This window comes from Nomascus leucogenys, chromosome 4 (genome assembly GCF_006542625.1).
Source record: "Nomascus leucogenys isolate Asia chromosome 4, Asia_NLE_v1, whole genome shotgun sequence".
NCBI lineage: Eukaryota > Metazoa > Chordata > Mammalia > Primates > Hylobatidae > Nomascus > Nomascus leucogenys.
The window spans coordinates 98441319-98453429 of record NC_044384.1 but is presented as its reverse complement, the minus strand read 5'-3'; the positions used below and the strand labels follow the sequence as shown (position 1 = coordinate 98453429).

Here is a 12111-nt window from a genome sequence, read left to right as displayed (position 1 = left end):
AAAACATTTTGGATACACTGTTGATGTGAATGTAAAACTGTACAGACTTCCTAGAAAACAGTTTGGTGGTTTCTTTCTTTCTTTTTTTTTTTTTTTTGAGACAGGGTTTTGCTCTTGTTGCCCAGGCTGGAGTGCAATGGCATGACCTCGGCTCACTGCAACCTTTGCCTCCCAGGTTCAAGCGATTCTCGTGCCTCAGCCTCCTGAGTAGCTGGGATTCAGGCATCACCATCACCATGCCCGTCTAATTTTTGTATTTTTAGTAGAGACGGGGTTTCACCATGTTGGTCAGGCTGGTCTCGAACTCCTGACCTCAGGTGATCCACCTGCCTTGGCCTCCCAAGGCAGTTTCTTATTAAACTAAAACATGCAATACCAAATGACCTGACACTTGCACTCCTGGGCATTTATCTCAGAGAAATGAAAATTTATGTTCACACAAAAACCTGTACATAAATGTTCATAGGAGCTTTATTTGTAATAACCCAAAACTGAAAACAATCTAGATGTTCTTCAGTAAGTGAGTGGCCAAAAATAGTTAAACAAATTTTGGTACTTGCATATCATGTAATACTCTCAGTAATAAAAGGAAACAAACTTGATATATATAACAACTTCAGTGAAATGTTCAGGAATTATGCTGAGTGAAGAAAGACAATCTCAAGAGGTTATATATATGATTCCATTTATATAATATTCTTTTAATGACATTATAGAACTGGAAAATGGATTAATAGTTGCCAGGGCTAAATGATGGCGGGATTGGGGAGGCAGAGGTAGATGCAGAGGCAGAATAGGGTATGACAGGGAAGTCAGTGTGTTTATGAAAGGGCAAAACACCCTGGTGGTGATGAAAATATTTAGCATCTTGACTGTGGTAGTGGATATACAAAGCTATATATGAGATAAAATTACATAGAACTGAATATACACACAAATAACAAAGGAAATCTGAACAAGATGTGTGGATTGTGTTAATATCCTGGTTGTGATTATCATATTATATTTTGCAAAATGTTATCAGTGGGAAAATGGGTAATGGGTACATAGGATCTTTCTGCATTATTTCTTACAACTGCATATAAATCTGTAATTATCTAAAAAAAAAGTCTACTTAAAAAACGACGGATTTTATTTGATATCTGTTCTTTTATCAGACTATCAGTTATAAAGAGAACTAATTCAACAAATATTTACAGTGCTACATGCTAAGGATACAGCAATGAACAAGGCTCAAAAAACTGCCCTTCTTTCCTGTAAGAGACAGCTTAAAAACAAAAAACCAAAACTGCTTTACATGGCGCTTATATTTTGGTGGGCAGGAGACAGACAAAAAACAAAAACAGAAACCATGTTAGCTGGTTAGAAACCTTAGTGAGAAAATAAAGTACAGCAAGAGGATGGAGGTAAGGGAGGGTTGTTTTATTTTATTTATTTACTTATTTGAGCCGGAGTCTTGCTCTGTCGCCTAGACTGGAGTGCAGTGGCACAATCATGGCTCACTGCAACCTCCACCTCTCGGGTTCAAGCGATTCTCCTACCTCAGCTTCCCAAATAGCTGGGATTACCGGTGTCTATTACCACGCCCGGTTAATTTTGTATTTCTAGTAGAAACGGGGTTTTGCCATGTTGGCCAGGCTGGTCTCGAACTCCTGACCTCAGGTGATCCGCCTGCCTTGGCCTCCTGAAGTGCTGGGATTACAGGCATGAGCCACTGCACCTGGCAGTTTTATTTTATTTTATTTTTAAATTAAATTAAATTAAATTAAATTAAATTTTTGAGATAGGGCTTTGCTCTGCTACCCAGGCTGGAGTGCAGTGGTATGATCATGGCTCACTGCAATCTCAAACCTCCTGGGCTCAAGCGAGGCTCCTACCTCAGCCTCCCAATTAGCTGGGACCACAAGTGCATGACATCACGTCTGGCTAATTTTAAAATTTGTTTCTAGAGAAGGGGTCTCACTATGCTGCCCAGGCTGGTCTCTAACTCCTGGGCTCAAGTGATCCTCCTGCCTTGGCCTCCCAAAGAGCTGAGATTACAGATGAGAGCCACCGTGCCTGTCCAAGGGGTGTTACTGTTATTATTTTTTTCTTCCTTGAGACAGAGTCTTACTCTGTTGCCCAGACTGGAGTGCACTGGTGCAGTCTCGGCTCACTGCAACCTCTGCTTCCTGGGTTCAAGCCATTCTGGTGCTGCAGCCTCCTGAGTAGCTGGGATTACAGGCATGTGCCATCACACCCAGCTAATTTTTGTATTTTTAGTAGAGACAGGGTTTTGTCAATTGGCCAGGCCGGTTTCAAACTCCTGGGCTCAAATGATCTGCCTGCCTCAACCTTCCAAAGTGCTGGCGTTACAGGTGTGAGCCACTGTGCCTAGCCAAGGGTTATTTTAAATAGGGTAGTCAGAGAAGGCCTGACTTACGGAGGACATATGAGGCTTGAGGGAGTAAAGGGAGCAAGCCCTATCTGGGAGGAAAGTATTACAGACCAAGGGAACAAGTGCAAAGGCCTGTCCTGAGGCAGGAACATATCTGGCACATTTGGGGAAAGGCAAGAGAGCCAATGGGACTGGAGCCAGGTGAGCAATGCAGAGTGACAGATGAGGCCTGGGGTAGAGGGGCCAGATAAGGTAGGGCCTCGTGGGCCACTATCATGATCCTGGCTATTATTTGAGTGAGCTGGGACACTGCTGGAGGGTTTTAAGCAGAGGAATGCCACAATCTGACTTATGTTTTGCAAGGATTACTCTGGCTATTGGGTTAAGAATAGGTAAGAGGCAACCAGGGGGCAAAAGATGGGAAACCAGGTAGCAGGCTGCTGCAAAAAGGTTAAACAGTTACTCGGATCATAATGACCCAGGAGGATGTCATTATGCTGCTGCACATATGAACCTTGACACAACTGACAAATCAAACTTGCATTCATTAGCATCCGTACTGAATGTTACTCTTTGTTACTTAGGACAAAGCTAGAGCTTTAGCTGTACAAACCTTATCTTGTGACCCGGAGGGCGTTTCTTCTAGAGTCTCAGTGCTTCCCAGATTGGAGAGCTGAGTGCTTGGCTGTAACCCAGGGCTGGAGATATTTGAGTCACCCATCTGATTCTTTAAAAAGTTAAAAGAAAAAATATATCTTGTGAAAAAAAATTGCTATTATTTGGCTCACAAAACAGCATCTGAGGTTATCAAAAATGCTATTTTTTAAAAAGAAAAACCAACCTCAAAATGTTTGCTCTGTACTCCAATGTAAGTAACATGCAATAAAATTTCTAGAACACTGAGCACCTAATTTTAGACAACAGTGTTGGCCACAACTGTTATTTTTATCACCTTTTTAAGAAAAAGATAATGGTATTACTTTATCACATATTCTTTTAATCTTATTTATTTGTTTTTCCAAGATGGAGTCTTGCTCTGTTGCCCAGGCTGGACTGCAGTGGTGCAATCTTGGCTCACTACAACCTCTGCCTCCTGGGTTCAAGCAATTCTCCTGCCTCAGCCTCCCGAGTAGCCGGGATTACAGGTGCGAGCCACCATGCCCAGCTGTTTTTTTTTTTTTTTTTTTTTTTTGTATTTTTAGTAGACAGGATTTCACCATGTTGGCCAGGCTGGTCTCAAACTCCTGACCTTGTGATCCGTCGACCTCGGCCTCCCAAAGTGCTGGGATTACGGGTGTGAGCCACTGGGCCCAACCTGATTTTATTTTTAAATAAAAGCTAACATATGGTGAAATTAATTTTTAAGGGGGTGTACAGTTCTATTTATGTCCCTATCAACATAATCAGGATATAAAACAGTTCTATCATCCAAAAAAAAATTCCCTTGTGCTGTCCTATTGCAGTCATGCCCTCCCTCCACTCCTGGCAACTAGGTCTATTCTCTCTCACTCTAGTTTTGTCTTTTCAAAGATGTCATATAAATGGAATATAAGTAGAATGCCAGCTTCTTGCACTTAGCATAATGCCTTTAAGGTACATCCAAGCTGTTGTATGGTATTAATAGTTCATTCCTTTATATTGCTGAGTAGTATTACATTATATAAATACGTGAGTGTTTAACCATTCACCCACAGAAGCACATCTGCGTTGTTTCAGTTTTTTGGTGGTTATGAATACAACATCTATAAACACTGATATAGGTTTTTAAGTGGACAAAAATTTCTTTTTTTTTTTTTTTGAGATGGAGTCTCACTCTGTTGCCCAGCCTGGATTTTAGTGGCTTGATCTCGGCTCACTGTGATCTCTGCCTCCCAGATTCAAGCAATTCTCTTGCCTCAGCCTCCTGAGTAGCTGGGATTACAGGCGCGCACCGCCACGCCCAGCTAATTTTTATATTTTTAGTAGAGACGGGGTTTCACCATGTTGGCCAGGCTGGTCTCGAACTCCTGACCTTAGGTGATTCACCCTCCTCGGCCTCCCAAAGTGCTGGGGTTACAAGCGTGAACCACACCGTGCCTGGCAAAATTTGTTTCTCTAGGGTAAATACATAGGAGTGGTACTTCTTGGGTCATATGAAAAATACATTTTTCTTCTAAAAGTTTTATAGTTTTATATTTTACATTTACACCTATGACACATTTTGAGTTGATTATTCTCTAAGATGTTATTAGGTTAGGTTTTTTTTTTTGTCGTATATGGACATCCAATTGTACTAACATTATTAAGTTACCATTAATGTGCTCATGACATTAAAAATGAAAATAATCTTGTTCTTAAAAAGAATCCTCAAAAAATGATCAGACCAATAGATGGACATGGAATTACGGGTTATGAATTCTTGAATATTTGTGCTATCTGATCCGGCATCTGATGAACATCATCCATGCCAAAACCGACACCAAAAACAGTTCAGAAAATGCAAGAGATGAGATTTTTTTAAAAAGCAGCCCTAAACTCAGTTCAGAGACAGATTTTCTTGATATCATGCTACAGACAATTTGTGCTTATCACAGGAGTAGGTACTCGAATATTAAATGGATAGCATGCATTTTTTCCCACCCAAATGACTTGATCCTTGTATTATTTCAGAACGTCATTTACTCAGTGTTATCGATTTGAATAGCAGCAGAACATTTTGTGAAAGCCTGTGAAATATCTAAATCTTTTAACATGCCTCTCTTTGCAACATCACTAACAACCAGTATCAACGCCATTATGTGGAATGCTTGGAACTGTATTACAGAAAATATAAAGTTAAAATATTGTTCATAACAAGTTCTTAAAACAGAAGGTGTAAATGTTCAGAAACATTAAAAAGTTGGGGCTGGGAGCAGTGGCTCCCAGCACTTCGGGAAGCTGAGGCAGGAAGATCACTTGAGACCAAGAGTTCAAGACCAGCCTGGGCAACATAGTGAGACCCCATCTCTATAAAAAATAAAAACAGAGACCATCCTGGCTAACACGGTGAAACCCTGTCTCTACTAAAAGTACAAAAAATTAGCCAGGCATGGTGGTGGGCGCCTGTAGTCCCAGCTACTCGTGAGGCTGAGGCAGGAGAATGGCGTGAACCTGGAAGGCAGAGCTTGCAGTGAGCCGAGGTTGGGCCACTGCACTCCAGCCTGGGCAACAGTGCAAGACTCCTTCTCAAAAAAAAAAAAAAAAAAAAAAAAAAAAAAAGCCAGCCTGACCAACATGGTGGAGGCTGAGGCAGGCAGATACTTGAGCCCAAGAGTTTGAGGCTGCAGCAAGCTATGATTTTTTTTTGCTATATTTTTGTAAAGATAGGACTTCACCAACCATGTTGCTCAGGCTGTTTTTTTTTTTTTTTTTTTTGAGACGGAGGCTCGCTCTGTCGCCCAGGCTGGAGTGCAGTGGCGCAATCTCGGCTCACTGCAAGCTCTGCCTTCCGGGTTCACGCCATTCTCCTGCCTCAGCCTCTCCGAGTAGCTGGGACTACACGCCCCCCACCACGCCCAGCTAATTTTTTTTTTTGTATTTTTAGTAGAGACGGGGTTTCACTGTGGTCTCGATCTCCTGACCTCGTGATCCGCCCGCCTCAGCCTCCCAAAGTGCTGGGATTACAAGCGTGAGCCACCGCGCCCGGCCTTTTTTTTTTTTTTTTTTTTTTTGTGGACTGAGTTCTGCTCTGTCACCCAGGCTGGAGTGCAGTGGCGCAATCTTGGCTCACTGCAACCTCCACCTCTTGGGTTCAAGTGATTCTCATGAACCTCAGCCTCCCTCAACCTCCCAAGTAGCTGGGACTATAGGCACATACCACCACACCCAGCTAATTTTTCTATTTTTAGTAGAGATGGGATTTCACCATGTTGGCCAGGCTGGTCTTGAACTCCAGACCTCAAGCAATCCACCCGCCTCAGCCTTCCAAAGTGTTGGGATTGCAGGAATGAGCCACCACACCTGGCCCCAGGCTGGTCTTAAACTCCTGGACTCAAGCAATCTATCTGCTTCAGCCTCCCAAAGTGCTGGAAGCCGTATGCCACTGCCCCAAGCCCCATATTTGTAATTTTTAGAGACAGGCTGGATAAGGTTGCAACACTAGGTCACTTGGCAATAACTGAGAGCTAGGCTGTAAATGACCCTTTACATATGAACTAGCTCTTAACCTGCTTCAGTTCTACCCGGCCTGCTTTACTCACGATCATGGCTTCCCTGGCCCTTGGGGCATTTGATTTGCAATTCTTAAATATAAGCAACAAAACTGGCTTATATTGTTAGGTTGTATTTTAATGAAAGTTCTCAAGAATTTAATGTATTTCTGATACTTGTGCAGGGCCTTTCTTGGAGATTTTGTGTTTGTTAATAACAGCATCCAGTGTTTGTAAAAATGAGGGAAAATGGGCAATCACAGACAAACCTGCTGGAGGGTAATTTTATAATATTTGGTAAAAATCTTAAAAACATAAAAATCCTTTGATCTACCAATTCCATTTAAAGTAATTTATTCTAATAAAAAGTTAATGCTGTACATGAGGATTTTACAAGGATTCAGCTATAAGGATATATCACCAAGTTCTTAATAGAAAGAATTAGAGAAGCCTAGGGTATCATTTATATAATGCACATAAGGAAAAACACACAGCTATAAATATCAGTTCTTTTTTCAAAAACTTCATTCTACCAAATGAAATCTCATAGGGATTCTCTGTGAGATGAATAGTTACTGTCAATAAAAAAGATAGTTATTTGGGACAAAACAGGTTACCAAAGAACATTTAATAAATCTAATGTACACAAACATACCACTTACACTTGGACATATTTTTGCAAGGATACATAACAAAGTATTAGCAGTGATTATTTCTAGGTGGTAGAACTATGATATTTTCTTTTGTTTACTGTAATTTTTGAATATAAAACGTTCTCTGTAAGCTGTTTTAAAAAAAGAAAAAACTTTTCTACAGTTTATACTGCTTACATAATAAGAAAAATAATGGTGTTCTTGTTTATTTAGGTATTTATTTATTTTTATTGTTTTTTGAGACAGGGTCATGCTCTGTTGCCCAGGTTGGAGTGCAGTGGCAGAATAACAGCTCACTGCAACTTGGAGCTGTTGGGCTCGTGATCTTTCCACCTCAGCCCCCAAACAGCCAGGACCACAGGTGCATACCACCACATCTGGCTGATTTTTAAATTTTTTATAGAGATGGGATCTCATTACATGTTGACCAGGCCTGTTCTCAATCAATTCTCCTGCTCCAGCCTTCCAAAGTGCTGGGATTATAGGCATAGCCACAGCACCTGGCCTATCCTATTTTTTTTTTTCTTTTCTGTTTTCTTTTTAAGAAACAGAGTCTTGCTGTCACCCGAGCTGGAATGCAGTAGTTCAGTCATGGCTCACTGCAGCCTCGAACTGCTGGGCTCAAGTGATCCTCCCGCCTCAGCCTCTGGAGTAGCTGGGACTACAGATGTGTGCCACCATGCCTAACTAATTAAAAAAAAATTTTTTTTTGGTAGAGACAAGGTCTTGCTATGTTGCCCAGGGTGGTCTGAAACTCGTGGATTCAACCAATCCTCCCACCTTGGGCTCCCAAGGTGCTGGAATTACGGGCATGAGTCACTGTGTCTGGCCTCTATTTTTTAAGAACAAAAATACTCTGGGCTTTAAAAAACTGTTTTGCAATTAAACTAAAACCAAACAAACAACCACCCGAACCCCCGACCAAAATCCAGGATTACATCTATGGCTAGAAGCAACTCAGAATGGGCCAAGTGTGGTTTCAACTATCTTTCTTTACATAAAAAATAAGAAAGTTGAGGCCAGGTATGGTGGCTCACGCCTGTAATCCCAGCACTTTGGGAGGCCGAGGCGGGCCAATCACGAGGTCAAGAGATTGAGACCATCCTGGCCAACATGGTGAAACCCTGTCTCTACTAAAAATACAAAAAATTAGCTGGTCGTGGTGGTGCACGCCTATAGTCCCAGCTACTCGGGAGGCTGAGGCAGGAGGATCGCTTGAATCTGGGAGGTGGAGGTTGCAGTGAGTCGAGATTGCGCCACTGCACTGCAGCCTGGCAACAGAGCGAGACTCCATCTCAAAAAAAAAAGAAAAAAAGAAAAAAAGGAAAGTTAATTAAAAGATATTATAGAAGTGTAATATCTTTTTTTTGAAGAAAACGCTTATTATACAGATTTTTAATTTTCAAACAGTCTCTAGGCTGGGCACAGTGGCTCACACCTATAATTCCAGCACTTTGGGAGGCCAAGGCGGGAGGACAGCTTGAGCCCAGGAGCTTGTCAAGATCAGCCAGGGCAACACAGTGAGACTCTATCTCTACAAAAAATAAACAAAATTATCCAAGCGTGGTGATGCATGGCCTATAGTCTTGGCTACTTGGGAGGCTAAGATGGGAGAATGTCTTGAGCCCAGGAGGTAAAGGCTGCAGTGGGCCAAGATTGTGCCCCTGCACTCCAGCCTGGGCAACAGAGAGAGACCTTGTCTGAAAAAAGAAAAAAGTCTCATTATTACAAGTGCTCATTCAAAAGTCTGAAATTTCGTTCATTATATCATACTCAGCAGATAGCGGAGACTCAGAATCAGGATTAAATCCCAACACTGAGGCCTAGCTTGCACCCCTGCCCTTGACTCTGCCAATCTTCTGAGTCTTCACCTAAAGACAAACAAAGGGGCCATCTGAAAAAATGTGGCAGCTGAGGGGAGCCCATCCAAACACCAAGACCCATGAATTCATGGGTAACTGCTTATACCAGCTCCATCTGATGAGATGATAGACAAATGCAGATAAGAGAACAAAACTCTAATTCAAAGAAGCTCTACCTATTGCAGACAGTTTTCAAAAACAGAAAGAACACATGATAAAGTAAATATCAAAGATTTAACCAAATCCCAAAAGGTTTCATTTTAATCTGCCCATAGACAATATTTTATTCCATAGTGTGAAAGAAGTTTATTTAAAACAGAAACTATCATGCTATCTATATTCCTTTTGTAATATTGATATAATTCGAAATAATGTCAGATGTTTAGATTGCCCACCTGACCCTAGAGTTCCTTCAAGGCTTTGTGTTCAAAGATAATGTCTTATTTCCTTCTTTCTCGTTGTGGCTACTTGCCTCTCAGCCTGAGTAAGCCAGGCCACTTACTGGAGTATCTGCTTTAGTGCGCAGCACCTACAGTTTGTGTCCCGTGTAGTACCTTGATACAGTACCTTGATACACTCAGGATGAGTGACAGAGCCCTGGACTTACTAGGTACCTATGAGAACACTGAAAGGGCTCTACAAACAGAACAAAGTATGTACGTAGAAAATCCGCTTGTCATCAAGGGTAGAAGAGGGGAATGTAAGGTAACTTCTAAATCAGAAAGCCATTCTTGAAGTTAGTTCTCATTTGGTTTCCTAAGAATCAATTAATTTATTAGAGAGGTGACTGCTTCTCCAAATTTAACTTCCATAGATCCATTCATTCCTCCTAATTCTCTGTGAGACATTGAAGAATTTGGTGCAAACTTGAAACTTCTCATGGGCTCTCACGTACATTTCTCCATCCTGGAGGTGGGACTTCCTTTGTTATCAGAATGTAGAAGGTCTAAGTAGTTTATGGTAAACATGCCTATTTTTATTCAGAAGAAACTATCTTTCAGAACACTTTTTTCAAACTTTTTCCTGAACTCCAAATTCTTGAGTTGTTAAAGGGCAGTATGCAAAAAATGGTACTGCAGTCAAGTCAATCTGGGAATTGGTGTTATTGTTTTACTTATTGCAGGACCTCTCAGTTTTGAGCTCTGTAAAGTCCCAAGAGGATGGGAGGTGGAAGAGTCATGCTAACAACAGTACCTTAACTCGTTTTGCCAATTTGAAGCTTTTTTCAGGATCATTGATTAATAACTTAGTAGCTAGTATTATAGCAGAACTGTACGGGAAACAGGGTCTTTTGGACAGTGCTTTTTCACTTTTTGTTCCTTGAAGTTCTGGTGAGGGTGAAATAGGCATGAAAGGAAAGCACTTAATTCAATATTTAATGAAGAGTAAGGTGACAGTATAATTCTGCTAAAACAAAGTTCAGCAGTAGAGAGCTTGTCTCACTCCAGTGAAGCGTGGGGGCTTTGAGGTACCAAGTAAAATTCCAGGAGAGTTTCATAACCATGAAATGCCCACTGCTTGCACATAGTACATGGTTCATAAGCAGGTACTGAATAAATTAACGAAAGTACCACAACTGCCATTTTATTCAACTTTTGGGAGAAAATTTTATCAGCTAATTTATAAACTAAAATGCAAAACAGAAGAGAAAGAAAACAGTGTAATTTCAGAAAAGCCTCTCATTTGGGTAAAATTCCAAATGAAGTTTAATGAAGGTTGTGCATCTACCACCAATTACAGACCATGAGTGTATTTTTTAGTATTATGTGGTATAAACTGTCAGAATACTTTTCAAAGCCTACACAAATTCCTAGGACCACTGAGGATCCTAACAGAAACTGCAATGGTGAAGCAACAGGCACGAAGCTTTACCAGAACTAGCTGCTGCGAGCTAACTTCTGCACTCCAAGACCATCTTCTCCCATAGTAATCTTATAGGAATAGAAAAAAACATTGTAAATTTTCCTGCCAAAAACAAGTACTCTGGGGTAAGCAAGTTCTTTCCTTATGTTTTAGGTTTAAAATTGTAAGACACACCTGTTTTTTAAAAAAAAGAGACACGGGTCTCACTGTTGCCCAGACTGGAGTGGAGTGGCACAATCATAGCTCACTGCAGCCTCCAACTCCTGGGGTCAAGTGATCTTCCTTCCTCAGCCTGCCAAGTAGCTGGGACTGATTAGGAGCGTGCTAACACGCTTTCTTTTTGAACTTATATTTCTGCTGGCCCTGGAGGCCAGCTTCCCTAGTAAAATAGTCTCCTGCAGACCTCCTCCTCCCGTTTTGGTCTTCCCTGGTCAGCACCCAAGTACCCAGAGAGCCTCACCCTCTCATATTCATCCTTGGCTCTGCTCAGCATCTCCAGGATGTCGATGGGCCTGTGGTCGCTGCAGCCATTTGCCTGGCTGGGACTCTGTTTATCCCGAGCAGCTTGCTGGGATCGCCGTGTCTCCTCTTCTACCACACTAGAGGAGAAGAACAAGGTTTTAGAAAGGCCTCTTGAAACAAAATCTGACCCAAGATTTCTTTTGGTGTTCATCTTCCAAGGATACACTAAGAGTGTCACATGATGACATTATTCTTTTTTTTTTTTTTTTTTGAGATGGAGTCTCACACTGTCACCCAGGCTGGAGTGCAGTGGCGCAATCTCGGCTCACTGCAAACTTCACCTCCTGGGTTCACGCCATCCTCCTGCCTCAGCCTCCGGAGTAGCTGGGACTACAGCGCCCACCACCACGCCCGGCTAATTTTTTGTATTTTTAGTAGAGACGGGGTTTCACCGTGTTAGCCAGGATGGTCTCAATCTCCTGACCTCGTGATCTGCCCTTGGCCTCCCCAAGTGCTGGGATTACAGGCGTGAGTCACTGCGCCCAGCCGATTACATTATTCTTGCAATATATAACACAGAACCTCAGTTACCTCATTTCAGGAATAAATGACTTACCATTTCACTGTCTCATTAACACTGCCAATATTTACCCTTCAGAAGGATAAAAATACAGAATTCCTTCCTAGAGTTGGTAGAGATGCATTAAAAACTCCACTAAGGTATCTCC

The 12111-nt window shown here is 41.7% G+C and overlaps 1 protein-coding gene across 2 annotated transcripts in view; it reads right to left on the bottom strand.

Annotated features, from left to right (window-relative positions):
- DCP1A (decapping mRNA 1A) overlaps positions 1–12111 on the bottom strand; it is a 64878-nt gene that overhangs the window by 18085 nt on the left and 34682 nt on the right. For both annotated transcript variants that reach the window (XM_003257197.4, XM_030811609.1), the window contains 2 exons: positions 11382–11520; positions 2991–3104 (listed from right to left, as the gene is read on the bottom strand). In XM_003257197.4, the coding sequence (XP_003257245.1) occupies positions 2991–3104; positions 11382–11520 (253 nt within the window). The remainder of the gene's footprint in view (positions 1–2990; positions 3105–11381; positions 11521–12111) is intronic.